Source organism: Periplaneta americana, chromosome 9 (genome assembly GCF_040183065.1).
Source record: "Periplaneta americana isolate PAMFEO1 chromosome 9, P.americana_PAMFEO1_priV1, whole genome shotgun sequence".
NCBI classification, from domain to species: Eukaryota; Metazoa; Arthropoda; class Insecta; order Blattodea; family Blattidae; genus Periplaneta; species Periplaneta americana.
In genome coordinates, this window is record NC_091125.1 from 7,788,282 (window position 1) to 7,809,101 (window position 20,820).

At 35.1% G+C, this 20,820-nt stretch overlaps 1 protein-coding gene across 3 annotated transcripts in view; it reads right to left on the minus strand.

The window, feature by feature from the left end:
• Positions 1 to 20,820, minus strand: part of hfw (leucine-rich repeat domain-containing protein hfw) — a 316,786-nt gene that overhangs the window by 43,505 nt on the left and 252,461 nt on the right. For 2 of the 3 annotated variants that reach the window (XM_069834379.1, XM_069834378.1), the window contains exon 5: positions 17,354 to 17,527. The exons of the other annotated variant lie outside the window; for it this stretch is intronic. In XM_069834379.1, the coding sequence (XP_069690480.1) occupies positions 17,354 to 17,527 (174 nt within the window). The remainder of the gene's footprint in view (positions 1 to 17,353; positions 17,528 to 20,820) is intronic. 3 annotated transcript variants of the gene reach the window in all.

The following is a 20,820-nucleotide window of genomic DNA, read 5'->3' on the forward strand; positions in this document are numbered from 1 at the left end:
TCCAAGGAAAAGGGAAAGCATGGTACTGGCTTTGAGTGGTAGTTTTGTACGAAATTGTTGCACTCATATACTCGTACATATTTTTTCTATAATTTGTAAAATACAGTAACTAGAAATAATTCTTCTCGTGACTTCTGACTAGGTACTTGACTTGCATATAATGATTTCTGACTAGGTACTTAACTTGAATATAATGATTTCTGACTAGGTACTTGACTTGAATATAAATGTGAAAACGTAAAAATTTATGCTAATATAAAAGGAGAAAGAGGGATGAAACAAAATACATACGAGGATAAGTCAGTAAGTATCTGCACTATCTTTTTATAAATAATTATTTATAAAAATCAATTATAATTGATTACATGGCGATCTTACGCGTGTTAATTGTGTAAGCATGTGCGGCTTACAGCTGTTTCGGTGCTTCTTCACACCATCCTCAGAGCCTACTAGATCTCAGCGTCATCTCGAACTTCGCTGCCTGTTGTGTGGGTGCGTTCGATTGTTGAAAAGTGTTGAAATGTGGTGTCAAATAGTGTGTGTGTTCTGAAATTGATCTGTGTGTTGAGAATTTGATTAGGGTGTGTTTTAGTGTGTCTGTATATTTCATATTGTTCTAGTGTGTTGAGTTTTTGGGTTGTATGTGTAGGATTTCCATGTCTGTATTTATGTTATTGTATGTGTGGTTAGCATTAGTTATGTGTTCAGCATATGTAGATGTATTGTGTCCTCTGGTTATTGCTTTAATGTGTTCTTTGTATCGAGTTTGGAATGGTCTGCCTGTCTGTCCAATGTAGAAACTGTCGCATCTATTGCATGTGAGTTTGTATACGCCTGTGTGGTTGTATTTATTTGTTTGTGTTTTTTGTGCGTTGAGATGTCTTTGTAGTGTGTTTTCTGTTCTGTATGCTATCTTGTATTTCTGTTGTGTTTCTGAATGAGGATGCGATCTTGTGTGTGTTTTTGTTTTCATATGTTATTGTGACGTATTTCTTGTGTTCTTGTGTTTGTGTTGTGTGTTTTTATGTTTGTTGAGTTTTTGTTTTGTCTTCCTTATGATGTTGTCTATTATGTTTGGGTTGTAACCATTTTCTTGTGCTATGTATTTGATTGTGTTCACTTCTTCATTGTAGTGTTGTTGGCTCATGGGTATGTTGAGTAATCTGTGTACCATTGTCCTGAATGCAGCATGTTTGTGTTGTGTGGGGTGATTAGATGTGTATGTGTGTGGTGGTGGTGGTGGTTGGTCTTCTGTATATTTTGAAGGTATGTTTGTTGTCAACTTTTGTTATGGTGATGTCTAGGAAATTTATGGAGTTATTGTTTTCGATTTCCAGTGTGAATTGTAGTTTTGGGTGTATTTTGTTTATGTATTGTATGTATTTTATAATTTATTACAACAACAATAGAATACTTACAATTACCTTATTTTTCAACATACTCCTCTTGCTTCTGAATGTACAATACTTAGTCCATCGTTGTACAAGCTTCCTTTATGCCCTTAGAAAAAAGTTTTTCAGCTGACTGAGCAGCAAACAACGTATGCACTGCTTCCTTCACTTCTTGGTCTGTAGTGAATTGATGGCTCATAAGGCATCTTTAAATGGACAAAAAAGATGGAAATCTAGCAGGACCAGATCGAGACTGTATGCAGAATGTTCCAACACCTCGAAACCCAGTATATCAAGTTTGAGCAGTGTCGATGGCAGTATGTGGAAGCACATTGTCATGCAACAGAAGAACTCCTTCCGACAATAGATCTCAGCATTTGATTCGAATTGCAGACTTCAGCTCGTTGCTCAGCATCTTACTGTAACGTGCACTGTTTATTGTTGAGGTCTTCTCCAAGTAATGTTGCAGTATTGGCCCTTGTGAGTCCCAGAAATGTGTGAGTATCACTTTTTCTGTGGAGGGTTGACTGGAGATTCGGGGTATTTCCATTCCATGCTCTGTTGTTTGCTTTGAGGTTCAAAGTGATGGATCCACATTTCAACTTCAGTGACTATTTAAAAAAAAAGCTTCACGTGGATGGGCATCCTGCTCTTTCCTCGTCCTTCACGCTATTTTTGAACCTTTCAATTCATTTGTACATAATTCGCCATGGTAAAACATTGCCCTCATATCGTGTGGAAAGTCTCTGATGGATTTCGGCTCCTGGTACACCTTCAGACAACAAAAAACGGATCATTGCACACTGTGTTTCTTTGGTGCAAAGGGAAAGAGGTCCAGTCTGTTTACTGTGCAACAGCACAACACTAACTGAAGTGATAACAGTCAAACATTCCACAAGTGGAGACAAAGGCATCACCTGTCGACGTGTGTGTGCACAAAGTGGTACAGACAACCTAAATAAGATTAAAACAAAGTGCAGATACTTATTGACTTACGTACATTACTAGTATATCAATGATGGAGATTCAGAGAAAATATAGTAAAGAGCAATAAGCTTACGCTTTCTCACAAAGTATTTCGCATGGTAACTATTAAAACTGTTATCTCATCTCAAGTTTTACCAAATTAAACATTCTTAACCATTTCTATCAAATGTTATTCTGTCCCATATATTAGGCTTAGGTACATCAAAAGTGTAAAGCTACTATAGGCTATACCACAACCCACAACCCATATGGCAATATTAAAGTATAAACATTTTTTAAAACAAACAGCAAGTTGTCCTATGTAACAATCTTCTTATGTTAGGAAATGAGGATGCATTTTGTCAGTCACTTTATACTATTTTTGCAACCAAGCACCTTAAGGCTACTTTTACCATAACACTGACATTTTATACAAACAGTTTCTGACACAATTCAATCTCAATTATCGAATATGAGAAATGAAATATGACTAATTGTTAAAAGAGAAGTTGTATACATACGTAGAAACGAAAAATTATCAGATAAATTTCATGGCAAAAGTCTCTTTTCTGAAAACAAGGATGTTGAAAAATTATATTTTATTTTAAGTTATTGTCAAGTGAATTATTTATAAATACATTATTCCAAATAGACGAAAAAAAGACTATCCATATAGGGTCCATTCTCTGCCTGCTCTCATTCTTCTTGTCTCAGTTGGGTGAAGAACCAATAGCCCATAACAAAAATTAAACAGTATCATCAGAACACATGCGGCACAGGCATAGCGCTTTTATGCATACCAGTCCTTTTAGATAAATACAAGTAAAAGAAAAGTTGGTGAAAACAAGAGTTACAAATACGTCATTCGATACTTGCAGTAGGTGATAGTGAAAATATTGTATGTATGTACCGAAATCGAACAATGGTACCTATGCCACTATTTCCTTTTATTTATTTATTTATTTATTTTTTCCCCCTCTAATTGCTAACTGAACATTGATGCATTCCAAATAATTTTTGCATAGACTATCTTCATACGTTCTAATATTTGAAGAATTTTTCAAGGTGAAGGTTATCATGAATATTAAAACGCAGATATAAACCAAAGGAAAGCAATCGCCAAATGAAAATTATGTTTATGGTTCGTATTAACATCTTTCCTGTACTCAATTGTATTAAATGTGTAGCAAACCTGACAATGTACTAGTAGTAGATGCACAAATTGAAGGGGTGAGAAGCTAATTATTATAATTATGTAATCTGCTTTAAGACACTGGGAGAAATATAATTATTGTAAATTAATGTAATATAAAACCATGAATTTCATAATAATAAGGAATAAAATTGTTTTCATAGAGACTTGTTTCTTGTAACTGCTAATTTGAGAGACATGAAGGTCAGTTTGAAGCAGCTGTTTCCAAGTTAAATAACAGTGATGAAAGTGAAAGTATAATTTTAAAATATTATGGGTTCTGCATGTTTATTCAGAAAAAACATACTTGAGGGACTACGAAATGTGAATATAGAACTACCATGTCATTTTTAGGAATTATATTAAATTCATATGCAAGGTAGCCCGCACAAAGTGTTACAAGTTAATTTCTCTTAAATGGAGCACTACAACTAAAAGCTGATTTTACCAAATCTCATTAGAGAAGGGGGCCTTTCCAACTGTCATGAATGGCATTATGTTGGCCCCCACTTATGGGGCATGGGTAGGAAGCTCTGAAATTATGAATGGAATGAGGAAAATATGTTTGGATATTCTGGTTCTTTTCAACAAATTGGGCAACTGTTCTTCTAAATGTTTCTTTTTTTTTCTAAAGTGAGGTCATGTTTGTAATGAGGTATAGTAAGTAAAGATACTAAATAAGTAACTTTCATTATCATTTAAGCATTTATTAAGTATTTTTGAAGATTTTTTCTACATTTGCCAATATACAGGCAGTGATAGTGTTACATGCTTCATGCAGGGCCTATTTGTTGCTTCATATTCTCTTTTTCTTTTACGTATCCCCATAAAAAGTAATCCAAAGGAATAATGGCAGGGAGTGGGCAGAAGATGTCGAATTCATCTATCCTCGATCTTGTTAATGTTGTTGTTGTTGTTTTTTGTTGTTGTTGTTGTTTTCTAATGCCAGGCGTTTGACAATAAAGTCATTTGACCTCTTGCACTCCAATATTTTTCAAAGATATTATCATGACCAGCCACTGAAGCACAGATTTTGAGGTGTCCCGAATCCATTTCTTGGTTTGAGTTGCACAATGGGCAGTTAGGGGACTGATATATTCCAATTCTATGCAGGTGTTTGGCCAAACAATCATAGCCTGTTGCCAATCTAAATGCAGCTACAGACGATTTTCGTGGTAAATCGGGAATTAACTGTGGATTTTGATGCAGAGAGTTCCATTTTTTCCCTTGGGATTGAGTTATCAAATTTTGTTTGTTGAAGTCTAAGTATGTAGATTTAATAAATCTCTTCACAGAGTAATACATAGATTTAGTAACAGGTCTGTAAGTAGCAGTGCTGCCCTTCTCTGCTAAAGCATCCGCATTCTCGTTTCCCAGGATTCCACAATGGGATGGTATCCATTGGAATACAATTCTTTTATTGAGTGATAATAATTGAGAGAGCATTTTAGTTATTTCTGCTGTTTGAGATGAAGGTGTGTGTTTAGAGACGATTGATAGAATAGCTGCTTTGGAGTCTGACAATATAACTGCATTCCTAAATTTATTGATGAGGCATAGAAGATTCCTGAGACATTCACTTATTGCAATGATTTCACCATAAAAACTTGTTGTTCCATATCCAAGAGATCTATAAAGTGAGAAGAGACAGCACGTAACACCTGCACCGGCACCTTGTTCTCTGGAGATCAAGGATCCGTCGGTGTATAAATGAAGCCAGTTTTGTGGAGGGTACCTAATATTAATTGTCTCTAAAGACAATTGTTTCAGTATTTCAGTGTTTACTTCTGATTTCAGTATTTCTTCTGTTAAATTTAGATTATATTCTATATTTAATAGAGTTAAGGGGTTTGGTTAAATTTGTAAGTTTTCTTTTAAATTCGGGATATTGATTTTCTGTTTTAATTCTTGAACAATGGATATGAAACTTTTTTGAGTTTTCAATCTACAGAGGGGATTGTATGAATGCCAATTGTTTCCTGGTAATCTGATAAGTTTTTCATATTGAATCAGTGCTTTTCTTCTATTGTCATTTTGATGCTGTTAATATTAGTGAGGAATCTCATAGAATCTATTGGCGTTGTTTTGATTCCGCCAGTAATGAGTCTGAGAGCTTGGTTTTGAACATATTCTATGTCGTTTATGAAAGGTGAAGTAATTAAAATTTCTCCGCAGTATGTCAGCACTGGCTGTATAAACATTTTGTATGTAGTGTTCAAAGTATTCCTAGAGCATCTCCATTTCTTTCCTGCTAGTCTTTTTAGAAGGAAGAATCTTTTACGAGCTTTTTCAGAATTGTATTTCAAATGGTTGCTCCATGTTAATTTACTATCGAAAATAACTCCAAGATATTTGGATTCATAAGTCCTAGGAAGGTGTTGGCCATTGTATTGGATATTGAATTCTCTTTCTTTTTTTACCGAGTGAAAATATTTGGTAGTTACTTTTGCTTAAATTGAGTGTCATCAAATTTGATGTATTCCATTCATGTAGTTGATTTAGAGCTTTAAGAGCAGAATTTTGAATTTTGTCTCTATGTCTGTAAGATCCGGAAGTCCACAAAACTATATCATCTGCAAATAGTGCTGTTTTCATGTTTGATTCCTCTAATAGGAAGGGTAAGTCATTTATATAAATATTGAATAAAGTTGTGCTGAGGACAGCGCCCTGAGGTAGACCTCGATATGTTTGTCTGTAACTAGAAAGTGAGTTATTGAATTTAGTGGCAATGAATCTTTGACTAAGGAATTCTGATATCCATCTGAACATATTGCTGGAGATACCTAATTTCTGGAGTTTTAGTAATAATTTATTTCTCCAAACAGAGTCATATGCTAACTGAAAGTCGATAAATATTGCTAAGGTATCTTCTTTCTTGTTAAAACTGTCTTTTATTTCTTGGCCGAGGCATATGACTTGTTCATTAGTAGAGTGTAGTTGTCGAAAACCAGCTTGTCTTGGTGATAAAAGATTTTGGGATTCTAAATACCAAGTTAATCCGTTTGAGATCATGGACTCCATGGTTTTTGCTATCATGCTTAATAATGCTATTGGTCGATAACTATTAACATCATGAGCAGGTTTCCCTTTTTTGTGAATTGGTACAATGATTGCTTTTTTCCAAGCTGCAGGAATTGAGGTGTTCCATGATAAATTGAAAATGGATAAAAGTACAGACTTGGCTTTTTCCCCCAGATGTTTAAAAAATTCGGAATGAGTGTTGTCGGGGCCAGGAGATTTCTTGGTTTTTAAATTCTGTATAGCTAGAGTTAATTCTTTGGAAGTAAAATTTTGATGAAATATTTCAGGTTTTGTACTAGTAATATTGTTTTTATTATTTTTATGTAATTCTCTTTTGATAAATTTGTAAGTTTTTTTTGATATTGGGATGTAATCTGTGAGAGTTTGAGTAGTGTTTATTAAATGCGTTTGCTATATCTCTGCTATCTGTTAGTGTTTTGTTATTATGAATAATAGGCTGGCTAGTATTTTCCTGTGTATTGGAAATATTCTTCAGAAATTTATATGTTTTAGCGCTATCGGTTCTGTGATTAATATTTTCAATAAATTTATTGAAACTGTTCTTTTTTGCTGTTATGATTGCTTTTTTAAGAATGGCAGTCTTCTTCCTCCAATCTTGAGTATCTTCTGGTGTTTTGCTATGTTCTGCTTTGGTTCTTGCTTTATCTCTATCTTGTTTCAATAAATTCAGGTTTTCTGTCCAGAATGGGGTGTATTTTTTTGGTTTTCCTCGTGGAATGTGCTTTTTTGCAATTTTAAGAAGAGATTCACAGAAATATTTGTTCAATCTATCTGAGTTTGTATTTTCCATTAGTGGTGAGTTGACCTTGAGGTGTTCGTCGAGTTCTGTTGTAAATAGTTTCCAATTCGCTTTCTTAAAGTTCCATGTTGTTTTGTTATTGTAGGGTTCCTGTCTTCGGTTTTGGTGGAGATGGATAGAAGCAATGATGACTCTATGGCCAGATCCAGGGTCTTCAATTATTTTTTTCTTGGTTTCGTGATGGATATCTGATGTTACTAGTAATAAGTCTGGATTTGTACCAGAACCAGAATAATGAATGAAAGTAGGGGGATCTTCTTTTCTGTAGACAAGTTCTGCGGTTGTAGTATTTAGGAGGTCAATGATCATTTTTCCAGGTTGGTTTACATTATCGTAGCCCCAAAGTTGGGAGTGGGCGTTAAAGTCACCAATTATAATAGTTTTAGGTTGTATATCAAACAAAGTTAGATCAAGGGGATTATTAGGTGGGTTATAGGCACTGTAGATTTTGAAATGTTGTTGATTTTTCAATACTTCAATTTTTATTAGTTCTAATTTGTCTTGATTATCCATTTCTTTTATGATTTGAAAATTTGTAATTAATTTCTTTGATGTACCTGCGAGAATTCCACTACTGATCTGTCTACCTTTGGGTAACAGTTTCATATTAAAACCTTTAAAATTAAAATATTTTAATTTCAATGTTATGTTTTATTTAACGACGCTCGCAACTGCAGAGGTTATATCAGCGTCGCCGGATGTGCCGGAATTTTGTCCTGCAGGAGTTCTTTTACATGCCAGTAAATCTACTGACATGAGCCTGTCGCATTTAAACACACTTAAATGCCATCGACCTGGCCTGGGATCGAACCCGCAACCTTGGGCACAGAAGGCCATCGCTATACCAACTCGCCAACCAGGTCGACTCGATCTTGTCGTCTAACAATTCAAGTGCACATCTTACGAAATGTGGCAGTGTACTATCTTGCTCATATCTCATGTCTCCTCTTACATTAAGGGTTACATTCTCCAAGAGTGTAGGTAAGTCATGGCTGACAAAATTACAATATGTCTTACCTATAACTGTGCCTTCAAAAAAGTATGGACCTATGATAAAGATCCCAAAAACGTCACACCAAACATTTAGTGACCAACGATGCTGAAAAGATATAGTTCTCATCCATTAGGGGTTTTCAAGTGCCCAATAATGCCAGTGTTCGTAAACATTCAGGAGCATACGTACATGGAAGCTAAGGAAGCATCGCTTCCCACTCTATTCCATGGTTGTATGGTTGTAAACAGTCAAATACATTGTATTCTTGGTCCTGTATCTTATTTTCCAAAGAAAGGAACAAGTGGAACACTCATGAATATGATGAGTTAAATAATATTTATAAAGTTGACAAACGACACAGAAGTTTCTTTATTCATATTATTTCTGTAAAACAGCTCTGGTTGTTTGGCAGAAACAGACAAATTAAGTTTAGTTAAGTGAGCAGGATAAAACTGCGGTGAAAAAGTTCAATGAAACTGTTAAACAGAACAGAAAAATTATAGCAGTTTGCTTTTTAGGCTCTCAGGAACTCACTTTTAGGGGTCATAATGAACCAAGATAATTATATTGAGGTTTTGAACATCCTGGCACATTATGACAGCTTTGGACTCACTCAGTAATGTCAACTGTTTTTCATAGTTTTTCTCCTTATATTCAGTATGATTTAATATTCTGTGTATCTGAGATAATGACTCGTGAAATAAAGTTCGAAATATCAGAGAAAAGATTTGTTATTGTTTTACTACTTGATAAAACTTCTGATATATGCATGAAGTGTCAATTTTATTACCTCATTCTTATATAAAAGTAAGGCTGATAACATTGAGGAACAATTTCTTCATTTCACATATGTAAATTCAGATAGATCAGTAGTTCCCTCCCTCTATCAACATCCTGTTACAATAGTGAACGACTTCAACTGTCATTCCTAACTTGTAGCTCAGACTTATGGCAGTGCTACTGTTACGGCAAGGGCATGCAGGGCTTCAAACAACGCATTTAATAGTACATGCAATTCATTGTACACCCGAATTAAATTTATTTCTATTTCAGTCCTCCAGAGTCATTAAACAAGAGTTAGGGTCTTTTTTGTTTCTCTGCCAGGCTTTGAAAATTTCTTTGTAAAAAAAAAAAAAAAAAAGAAAGGAAAAAACCTAGTCTTTAGATTAACAGGTGAAAAAGAGACTTCTATCTTTTAACTCACACACGTAAGGTCAATTAAAACAGTGTTCATCAGTTAGATAATAAACATACAAAATATATATATATATATGTTGTATGAACACTTTACAATGATGATAATTAAGATGGGTAAAATTCAGACATGTTTCGGAGGGTGCCCCTCCATCTTCAGTGACATTACCACGACGCTGGTACAGGTGTTCGACCGCGATGTATCGTGGCTTAAAGGAGACTTCTATCTGTCACACCAACTAGATGGAATGTCAGAGCTGTTCACAAATCTAATATTCAGTGCCTTCTCAGGTCAATTATATATACTGAAATGTATATGAGTGGGATTCAGAAACCATTTCTTCTGCCTGTGACCTTTTGTTCCATTTTGTTCAATTTTCTGCTGAAGGTTATTTATATTAACATTTCCTTTTTCTAACGCCCTTTTCAGCCAGTCAAAAACTAACGCCATTTGCTTCAGCAAAAAAAAAGGACGAATTTAAATGAGCTTAGGGACAATATCGATCAGTTCCAATCTCAAGAAGAACAGTTGTCTACAGATTTAGTTTCCTTGGTTCCTTGGCTTTGTGTCGACTAAGTTCCTAGAGATAGTAAGATAAGCTTGTACGTTAATAACACTGTGTAACAAAAAAAAACTTTTTGGTTTGTTTAAGTAAATTTTATGCATTTATTGGATAAATTAGATCATAAATAAGATAAATTGGGTACTCCTACCTTCTTGTAATCGTTTCTCTGTTCCTAGTGATCAATTATGTAATTTAATAGTTTACATAATATTTGCTTAGCACGTCTTCTGTATTTTTTGTAATATTCAACTTATATTTATAGAGTTAATCTAATTTACTGCTTCACAGATAAGGCTGATTAATGATGGTATCTCCCACTGATTTTAAGCATGATCCAGACTGGTTTTTTTACGTGTGCGGGTCTTCCTGACCTCCAGAATGCAGAAGAACAGAATCAAGTATGCCAACAATTTCCCTTAGCCTACAAGTCATATTGTGGCGTATCTATGGGTGATCAAGACAAAAAATGGGCACCACATGTTGTGTGTAGGAGCTGTAGAGATTCATTCTCGAGGCCTGGTACGGAGGAGAGAGCAGAAGAATGAAGTTTGGTATATCTCTAATCTGGTATGAACCAGCAGATCACCAGAATATCTGCTATTTCTGTGTTGTTGACTTATCCCATCACAGAAGAGGTACGAAAACAGTGTTCGAATATCCGGACCTACCATCATCACTCAAGCCTATTGCACACAACGAGGAGCTTCTGGTTTCTCCTCCTCCAGAACGCCAGTAGTCTGACTTTTCCAATAGTGAATCGTGTCACCGAGGAAGAGGACTTCTCAGAGGATGCAGAGGCTACACCTCACTTTCCCACTCAGAAGGAGTTAAATGATTTTATCAGGGACTTAGGATTAATAAAATCCTGTGCAGAACTTTTAACATCAAGATTAAAAGTAGTGGAACATTTTGGACTAGAGCTGCAAGGTATCCGGACAAGAGGAAGTGTCACCAAACGTTGTCGCAATACTTCACTCTCGCTGACAAACTGTGTTATTGCCATAATGTGGGGGACCTGTTAAAGAAATAGGGTTTCCCTATGATCCAAAGGACTGGCAGCTCTTCATTCACAGTTCGTGCAAGAGTCTGAAAGCTGTCCTCCTTCACAATGGCAACAAGTGTTCCTCAATTCCAATTACTCATTCAGCCCATCTTAAAGAAGATTACTCCAATGTCCAGCAGCTTCTGCAGATGGTGAACTATGCAGAACAACAGTGGGATGCATTAGTGACTTAAAAATGATTGCGTCTTTGATGGGATAACAAGGTAAATGCACAAAATATCCCTGTTTTCTCTGCCTGTAGGCGAGAAGGAATATAGCCAGACATTTTCAGACCAGTGAATGGCCAATGAAGACGGAGTTTGTGGTTGGTGAGAAAAACAGGTGGGAACTCTCTGTGAAGAAAAACAAGATTCTGATGCCTCCGCTCCACATTAAGGTTGGCCTCATCAAGCAATTTGTAAAAGTACTAGATACAAATTCAGATGTCTTCAAGTATCTGTCTTCCCCAAACTCTTAGAGGTGAAGGTCAAGGGAGGAATTTTTGTGGGTACCCTGGTGAAGAAATTACTTCATGATGATGAATTCATTGTGAAATTTCTATCTAAACAAAGGGGAACCTGTAAAAGCTTGGGAACCTGTAAAAGCTTCCGTGATACAGTGAAAGGTTTCCTGGGTAATCGTAGAGTGGACAATTACAGGGAGGTGGTGTAGGGTCTTCTGAAGAATTACAATGCAATGGGTTGCAGAAAGTCACTCAAGTTACATGTTCTCCAGTCGTATCTAGACGTTTTCAAGTCACACACGGATGCATATTCAGAGGAATAGGGCAAAAGATTCCATCAAGACCTACAACTGTTAGAAAAGAGATAGACTACCAAGCACAGTATAGTGAGCGGATGCTTGGCAACTACATCTCGGGATTGATCAGAGTCTGATGTAAGCTACAAGAGAAAAAGTAGGTAAAAAAAAACACAGTTTTAGAAATGTGAATATCTTTCCATGATGTGTAAGTGTTTTAACCTACAAAAGGGAGAGTAGGAAAAAATACATCTTTAGACACTGTGTATGCGTTTTTATGACGTGTAAGTGTTTTAATGTACTTTCATAACTTCTGCACATTTGCTCAGCCCCTGTATATGTTTTCTGCCTTAATGTAGAAAAACAATTATTGTAAACTCACTTATATTGTACAAAAGGAAGATATTTTCTTGAAATTAAGAAAATCGATGCCATATCTCTAAAAACAATTTCACACATGGGAAATTGATGTTTTCTTGTGTTTTGCAACATACTGAATTAGAAACAGCAAAAAAATTAACTTAAACAAAATCATTGTTACACAGTGTAATCATTCAATGTAATTTATTTTGTTAATTTTACAAATAATCATAAATGTCATAACTGACAGCTTCCCCTAATAAAAAAAACACACACACTATGCCACTGAGAACATTGCCTCTTCAGAAAATAATGTTTCTTAACAATGATCCACTTTCTGCAATATCATTATGTAACCACTCACAAAATACAATACGGAACTGATAATCTCTTAGTGAGAGTTCTTGATGAAAGCAACTATGATAAAGCATTATATTTCTGATGCTTTAGTATCCTTTGTACTCAAGAATGGCTTATTACACTGTCTCTAGCCAATCAATATTGAATTGTCTACGGATTTACAGCAATAGTAGCAAGGACATTAACAGCAATAGTGTTTCCATCATAAACTTGAGAATCAAAATATTAAAAAGAATTCCATAATTTCCTTCAAAATATCAGAGCTGCCCCCCCATTTCCCATGAGTGAAGCCCTGCAGGAACTGTTCTTCATGCAATCTCAAAGGCCTCCCTCTTGTAATGAAATTAGGAAAAACAGCATTTAGTTTTATTGATCCATTTAAGAGAAACAGATTTGTAAGTCTTTTTTGTAGGTCACTATGTGTGTTTCATTAGTAACTTTTTAATTTTTACATTGTAGGTATCTTTATTATATACTAGAATTGTAATAGTCAATATATAGTCTCCATAAAAATTAAGTGTTAAATTAACTTATAAGTAAATTATTTCAATAGATCACATAACATTTCATGTATTCACTAGAAGATGTGACATTTTCGTTCCATTTTTCCACTAATCAATACCGGTAATCAGAAACGTTATTACAAAACAAAATGCAAGCTATATCAACATTTTTTAGCAAGTAGCATATCCTTTGGCCAATCTGAGAAAACCAATGGTATAGGTACTGTACTGGTACTAATTGCTTACACCTTGTGTGTGTATTACAGCCCTAATATACCTTCGGGTAAAATAGGGTTCTATAAACTTGGAAATTCAATAATAATACACTTTGTGTATTATCACTGCCCTTCAAGTTCTACGGAAGCCCATTTTTTTTTTTTTTACCCTTGTAGTTTTTGTAACCTGGATTTTTGTTCGATCTTGTTAAATTTGTACTGTCTTTTGCAATTGTTTCCTCTTCTGCATCTTCCAATCAATAAGATTTAGAAGCTTTGAATGATATTTTTTAAACATATTTTGAATTTCGGGAACATTCCATGAAGATAATAGAGTGTGAGATATGTCAAATATGTTAAAATTCCCACTGACAAATGGGTAATGTTGTAGTCACCATTATCAAATAGAGCATGCATGCACTCTGATAGTTAAAGATTACATAATATTTATAATTTAAGTCGTCATAATATAGCCATATAGTACAAATTTTTTCATTTAATGTTGTTACAGTGCTTTTTTTGTTTTGGTGGAACGTGACGTTCTGGCACCATTTTGTTCCATTTGTTATCATGGAACCGAGAAATGTGTTAATAATCATGTTTTAACATAATTTTTTTTAACTCTGCTTAAGCCTTAAGAGTCTTGAAGTTGGACGAAAAGAAGGTTAAAAACGACAAAATTTCCATGCAATGGGCAGTAATCATCTCCCCATCCACTATAATATATTCACCAGAAGGAAAGCACTACATATATATAATTTTTCTTGTTGAATCCTGGGGTGTGTATCTGCAGCACTATGGTGTTTTTCAATCATCATTTTATATATGGTTGTGGGATTCCAGCGTTATAGAGTGGATCATTTATGCTTATGAACATCAAAGAAGAGAACATTATATGTTTCTTCTCATGTATAGGCCTATTCCGGTCATAAGTCTTGTTTGTACATTTACTTCTAGATCAGTAGTGACCAACACAGGTGCTCTTTTGAAGCAATAAGTGTGCCCGTGAGCATGCAAGCCAGCCATATGGAAGATTCTAAAGATATTGAAGGGAGAAGGCACTTGTCATGCGATAACTTGAGGTCGGTTTGAAGAAGGGACATAGCAATATAATGGATTTATAATGCACATATTGCCAAGCACTCTGCAGAAATGAGAATACTTGAGAGTCTGAATGGTTATTCACTTGATTTTGACCTATTTTCAATTGACTTTAACCCATTAATGCCCAGATAAAAAAAGGAATTCATAATCATATAATTTTATAATATTATAATTGTTATACCTTACTGAGTACAAATACACAAAAATTACAATTTTTTCTCTTCTGGTATGGTAGATATGACCTGTATGATATAACATACGCTGGGCAGTTACAGTATCAGTTTCATACAAATACTTATTAGGCCCCTACAATGTAAGAAAGGAATTTTGAACTAATATTTGAACAATATATCCTTGTCTAATCACTTTAATTATTATTTTAGATACTTCAACAACATTTTTTTTTTCGGTTTCCTTCATTTTATATGATATTTTAGAAGACAAGTATCAAGATGATCAACATTATATTTGACGCAACAAAATTTAGCACACTTCCCACAGTAAGCTCATCTGCGCCGAGTGCTTTACCAGACAACTAGATGATCAAGTCTATAATGTGTTTCATTGAGAACTTGGTTTCTCCCTTTAGGTGTTACAGTCTTAGAAATGCCCATTAGTGGTGTTGCAAGCAATGACTTTACAATTTGTCTTGTGAATTCCAGCAAAGATACTGCCTTCTTATATTGTCTGTACAGCATCAACAAGTTGACTACCGGTACTGATCCATTGATATAAAATCTGATAAGGGGCCAGTAACATTTCTTGGACCATAGTCGAAGTCGATAGAGTCCTCTCAATTTGCCAAACATGTCCACACCACCCATACACGCATTATACATTTTTATAACTTTCGGTTGTTGAACATTGATTTTCCTCTTATCCTTAGTTCTCCACCGTGAGCATAAGCCTAAAGAAACTACATCTAGTGTTGCTACATTTGTTGCTATAGTGACCTGAGCATTGTCATTCCATTGTCAAATTACTTGATGTGTCTTTGATGGCATGGCAAGTACCTCTAACGGATTTTTTTTTTTCAGATTCTTTGGAGTGCCTTTTCAATTCCATCAGCTGTTATAATTCCAAAGCACGTGATATTTACTGCTGAAAATTTTTACAATAACCCAAAGGAAGTGAAATAATTATCTATAAACAGTTTACTGTCATCAGGTAGCAATCCAACACAAAGCATCTATGTAATAGCATTTCCTAGAGTCATCCCTGGTGCTCGTTCGACTCTCCCTGTATACGGTTTGAACTTTATAAGGTACACTGCAGGCATCGTCAAGCACGAAGGTTTATACCCAAATCTGATTGTTTTTCATCGTATGAATTGCTTGATGCTGTGATGACAAAAATATGGTTTCATTGCTTCATCAACTGAATATGAATTTGGATCAATGTCAACCATGTTCCGGAACATTTCATTTAGAAGATTGAAGAGTGGCCTAAGTTTGTATATTTTATCATTCTTGTCAACTGTGTTATTGTGATTGAAATGAATGAAATGATGAACTGTTTCAAATTTGTTTCTGGTGATACAGTTTGCAACTAGAATGTTATGGCTATCAGGACGAATCTCCCAGTACATTCTTTGCGAAGGCAATTAGAGATATCCAGACAAAAGCAAAAAGCCAAGGTATTGATACATGTCTTCCATAGATCTTATGATATATGGATAATCTTTCAATACGGCATATTTCACAGTTTCTCGAATTGTGTAATAAACAACAGTAAGCTAAATGCCACCACTGTCTCGAGTAGCCTACTCACTCACCCTGTGCGGAAGAGATAATACGCCAGTATTCCGTAGTATACCCCTTTGACCTCTTTCCAGGGGTTGGAGTTAAAACTCCACTTTTGAACACCTCTGCTCTAGGCTTATAGTTTGTAAGTTTTTTGCTGTCCATTTCACATATGCTCCAAGGAGAATTCATCTAACAGAATATACAGAAAATGATATCGTTACTGCTCAGCGTATGATATATCATACCATATTTAGAAACTGAATTTGCTATGCTTCTATACAAAGATACATGTACACCAAATGGCCTGAATTATTCACGAATACCTAACAAGTAATATTAGAACTAGTTTCATAATTCATGATATAATTTATATTGAAAATAAGAACCTTTATTCCAATTAATGTTTTCTTTTCTTTAAGATCCAAACTAGAAACCTCATACCAACAAGAGAAACGATCACAGAGCATTCAACAATGTCTGAATCTTAAACCACATCCATGTACTCCCTACACGAAAAAAATTGTTAACTTGAAGTCAAAAGGAAATTAATGAAAAAATGTTTTTCACCCCGTATTTTTAATCATACGCTGGGCATTAATGGGTTAAAGCCTTGTATTTGCAGTAGCTTTAGTATAGCATATAATAATCAGGGCAAAGCACGAAGTGAATGAATGTACCGGTAACCTCTGTTTAGATTACTATAACAGATTGAGCACTGTAAAATTATATTTATTTATGCTGCCAAACAACAGGAATAAATCTCACTTAAGTTGGTACAATTATGCCCAATTTGTTTCCATATATTATATTATTTTCATATAAAGGTGACAAACATAATTGAATGTTATTCAAATTTTCTATGTATTAAACTATTATAAAGTAATCGTAAAACATGTTCATCCTTAAAATATCGCTTGAATTACGAAAAATAAAATTCTGGTTAAATCATGTTCACATTTAAACCACAGAACAACATAAAACAGAGAGCACAGACCAAAAAAGGAGGATTGATAACATCTCATATATTACGAGTATATACCACCATAAACCCTTATATAGCGCCATGCATATTCCTCTGTTTATGATATTACATGACAAGGAATGGCACTCAATTAACTTACATTGTTGTTGGAGATATTGAGACTAACAGTATGGGCTGGTACATCAGGCAAGGCTGTGAGATTTTTTCCAGAACAGTTGGCGCTAATGTGCAAAGACAGAGACTGATCCTCCAGAATTAGATACCTGATAACTTGGCATGTGCAAGGTGTGTCTTTTCTGCACTGCTCATCCACCTGGAATCATATTCAAATTACTACTGTAATTCGTTTGTTCGTTACTTCTACAAATCAAGATATCTTCTCGTTTACCATAAAATTAAGGTATAAATACAATGATGCCATATATTATATAACTAGCCTACATGTTTGCCTACTACAGACATTTTTAAATATAATAATCATGTCTTCCAACTAGACATTTCTTGTAACAGAATTAAGGTAACCCTAAAGTTTAAAATTTAATAATTCACCATGTCATTATATGCAAATATCAGAAGGCTAGGAATTAGTGTTAGGTTAGGTTTTATTCGGTTATTTTACGACGCTGTATCGACATCTAGGTCATTTAGTGTCTGAATGATATGAAGGTGATAATGCCGGTGAAATGAGTTCCGGGATCCAGCACCGAAAGTTACCCAGCATTTGCTCGTATTGGGTTGAGGGAAAACCCAGGAAAAAACCTCAACCAGGTAACTTGCCCCGACCAGGATTCGAACCCGGGCCACCTGGTTTCGCAGCCAGATGCGCTGACCGTTACTCCACAGGTGTGGACTAGGTTAGGTTATGAGGAATTTTTAAGGCGTCTTAAAAGCCTCCTGCACATCAGCCTAAAAGGCTTATTATGCTTCCCCATTGGAAGAGACACTAGCATTGTCTTCCAAAATCTGTTCCTTGGACTAGTAACAGTATCTTGGCTCCAACATTAGTGTCCGTTCCTTAGTCTTCCCTTATTATTGAACTGAAAAATCTTTTTCTTTCCAGAAATGGACAGTCAAACAGGATATGCGAGGCAGTTTCCTCCTTCTGTTTGCACATTCAACAGATGGGTTCCTCTTTATAATCCCCCTGTGTGTAGGTATTTCCCGAAGTGACCATGCTCAGTAATTAACGCAACTACACTTCTCATTCCTCTTCTGTCCAAATTGAGCAGAGATAAGAAGAGAGAGTTGTTTGGAACTAAGACCAGTTTCCTGGCCAGTTTTTGTCCAGAATAGAATTGTTATCTAAATTGGTGTCTACCTTTAAACCATGACTTAACTGAGATCTTGGAAGTGAGTAAACTGATTTCAACAACGGGTTCAGGTCCAACAAAGGGTATTTCCGTACCATTTTTGGCCAATTGGTCTGCATTTTCGTTTCCCTGGTGCTTTTAAAGCACTTTTACTGTCTGTAACAGACACAACTGCAAAATTAGGCAATTTCTTTCGCATGCTATGACATGCATAGGCAGTTTTCTCTCAGGAACATTCATGGTGCTATTGTAGCTGGCAGTGACAGGTAAAAATAGAGACAAATAAAGATAATTCATACTTCCTATAATTTATATTTTATCAAGAGTATACACCAAATTTATACGCTACCGGTACTGATTCTCAGGCATGTAGCCAGGTTTATGTTAGGGGAGGGAGGGCTACAGGGTCAAAGAATCATGTACTAAAAATATAAATAAAACATAAACATAAATCAGGAAAAAGTACAAATTAAATAATCACATTACAATATACAGACTGAGTAAAAACTATGGAACAATGCTTGTAACTTTCTTATTTCTAATTTTATGAAGAAACAATTTACACAAAAGTTGTAGGATATCAAAGAATGAATATTTTGAACATGTTTTTAAAATACTATGCTTTTCATTTATAAAGCCTGTGCCAATGAGTCTGTTTTTTTTTAACACCATGTACTTATGCCTCCATTTTTGGATTCCCCAGGTCTGAGTACGTACAAAATCAAATACTTTTTTTTTTTTTTTTTGCCATTTATAAGCTATTCTTTTGTAAAAATTACCTCTTTTGACGGCAATGTATGTGTATTGAATAAAGGAAAATTTTAATACTTCAGTACATCAATTTGACGAGGCCTTGGATTAAACAATTGCAGACAAAAGCTAATAGAAACAAGTAAAAAAAAAACTAATAAAAATAAATGAATCAGTGGCGAATTCTGAACCCGAAGTATGGGTGTTCTGTTAAAAATATAATTATAGGCCTAATTGGTCTAAAGTCGCAGAATTCTTATAAGTGAAAAATCGGGTCAACATTAACTGCCATTTTTAATATATAATTTAGTACAGTATTGTTTTATGTAACAACACTTAGTAATTCAAATTACGTAGCTCTTTCATTTAAACATTAGCTGTATTTTTCTTTCTTGTGATGCGAACTTCTCAATCACAGCATTATAAAATACGTCTCTGTCCTTCATTTTGTGCACTAACTCATTTTCGATTGGTAATAAATTTAAGTTACACAGTCTTTCTTGAGTTTGAGTACTTCTTAACAGTGGCGGTTGGTGGCATTTGTCAATGGGTGTGCAGTTAGGAAACAAGTAATAGGCCTAAAACAAACATAAACTTTGGTACTTAAATGTAATTAATAATTACCGTACGTTTATATTAGTATGGCGGGGTAGAAAATCCATTTTTCTCTCCTTCTCTGAGCGAATCTGTCGATTACCCTCTCGTTGAAGTCACACATGTCACTAATCACTTGCTTTTCGATGGACAACATTGCCAAAGCTGTTAATCTGTCTTCCCCCGTGGTGCTACGTAGAAATGTTTTCACACGTTTTAATGTCGAGAAACATCTTTCCGCTTCACTGGTAGTCATGGGTATTGTCACTTGAACCTTCAAAAGTTTCACACTTTCGCTGAATGTATGCTCCAAATTGTTTTCAATAATAAATTTCAATAAAACACTTGCACTGGAGGTGTTACTAAAGTCTTGACGCATGTAAATGATTTCTAACTCTGTTCGGAGTCTAGGTACATTAATGAATGGATAGGCTTTGTGGGTTTCGTTTAACAACATTTCTGGAAACTCCTTGTTGTATTTGTTGAATTTCTCTGTAACGAAAAGCTTAGATGCCGTGAGATTCCCGGTAAATTTAAACCGATCTACAGCTTGCGTAATGACAGTGTCACATATTTCTTTCGCAGCAACTTTCCTCATATCGGACGTTTCCACTTTCCGTTTCTTTTCTGATGGTGGATTTTCGTTGATCGTACCAATGCTATCTTTGACCTGTTGGATGTTGTGCTGAAAATTTGTGACTGCTTTATTCGCTGAAACAGAGTCTATTTGCCTTTTTTGCAGTTGGTTATACAGAATATCCACATGAGGCATTATCAGATGAGACACTTTCAACCAAAAGAGAAAGACTGGCTGCTGGATTCGAAGAAGAAGCCCTCTTGCTTGAGTAATTGTACTCATTTGCTTGCTTTGTTCTTGTATTTCTTCAAGACAGTTTATCAGAGATTCCCTATGCTCATATACAGTTTAGACCAATCTTGATTTTAAGTTCCA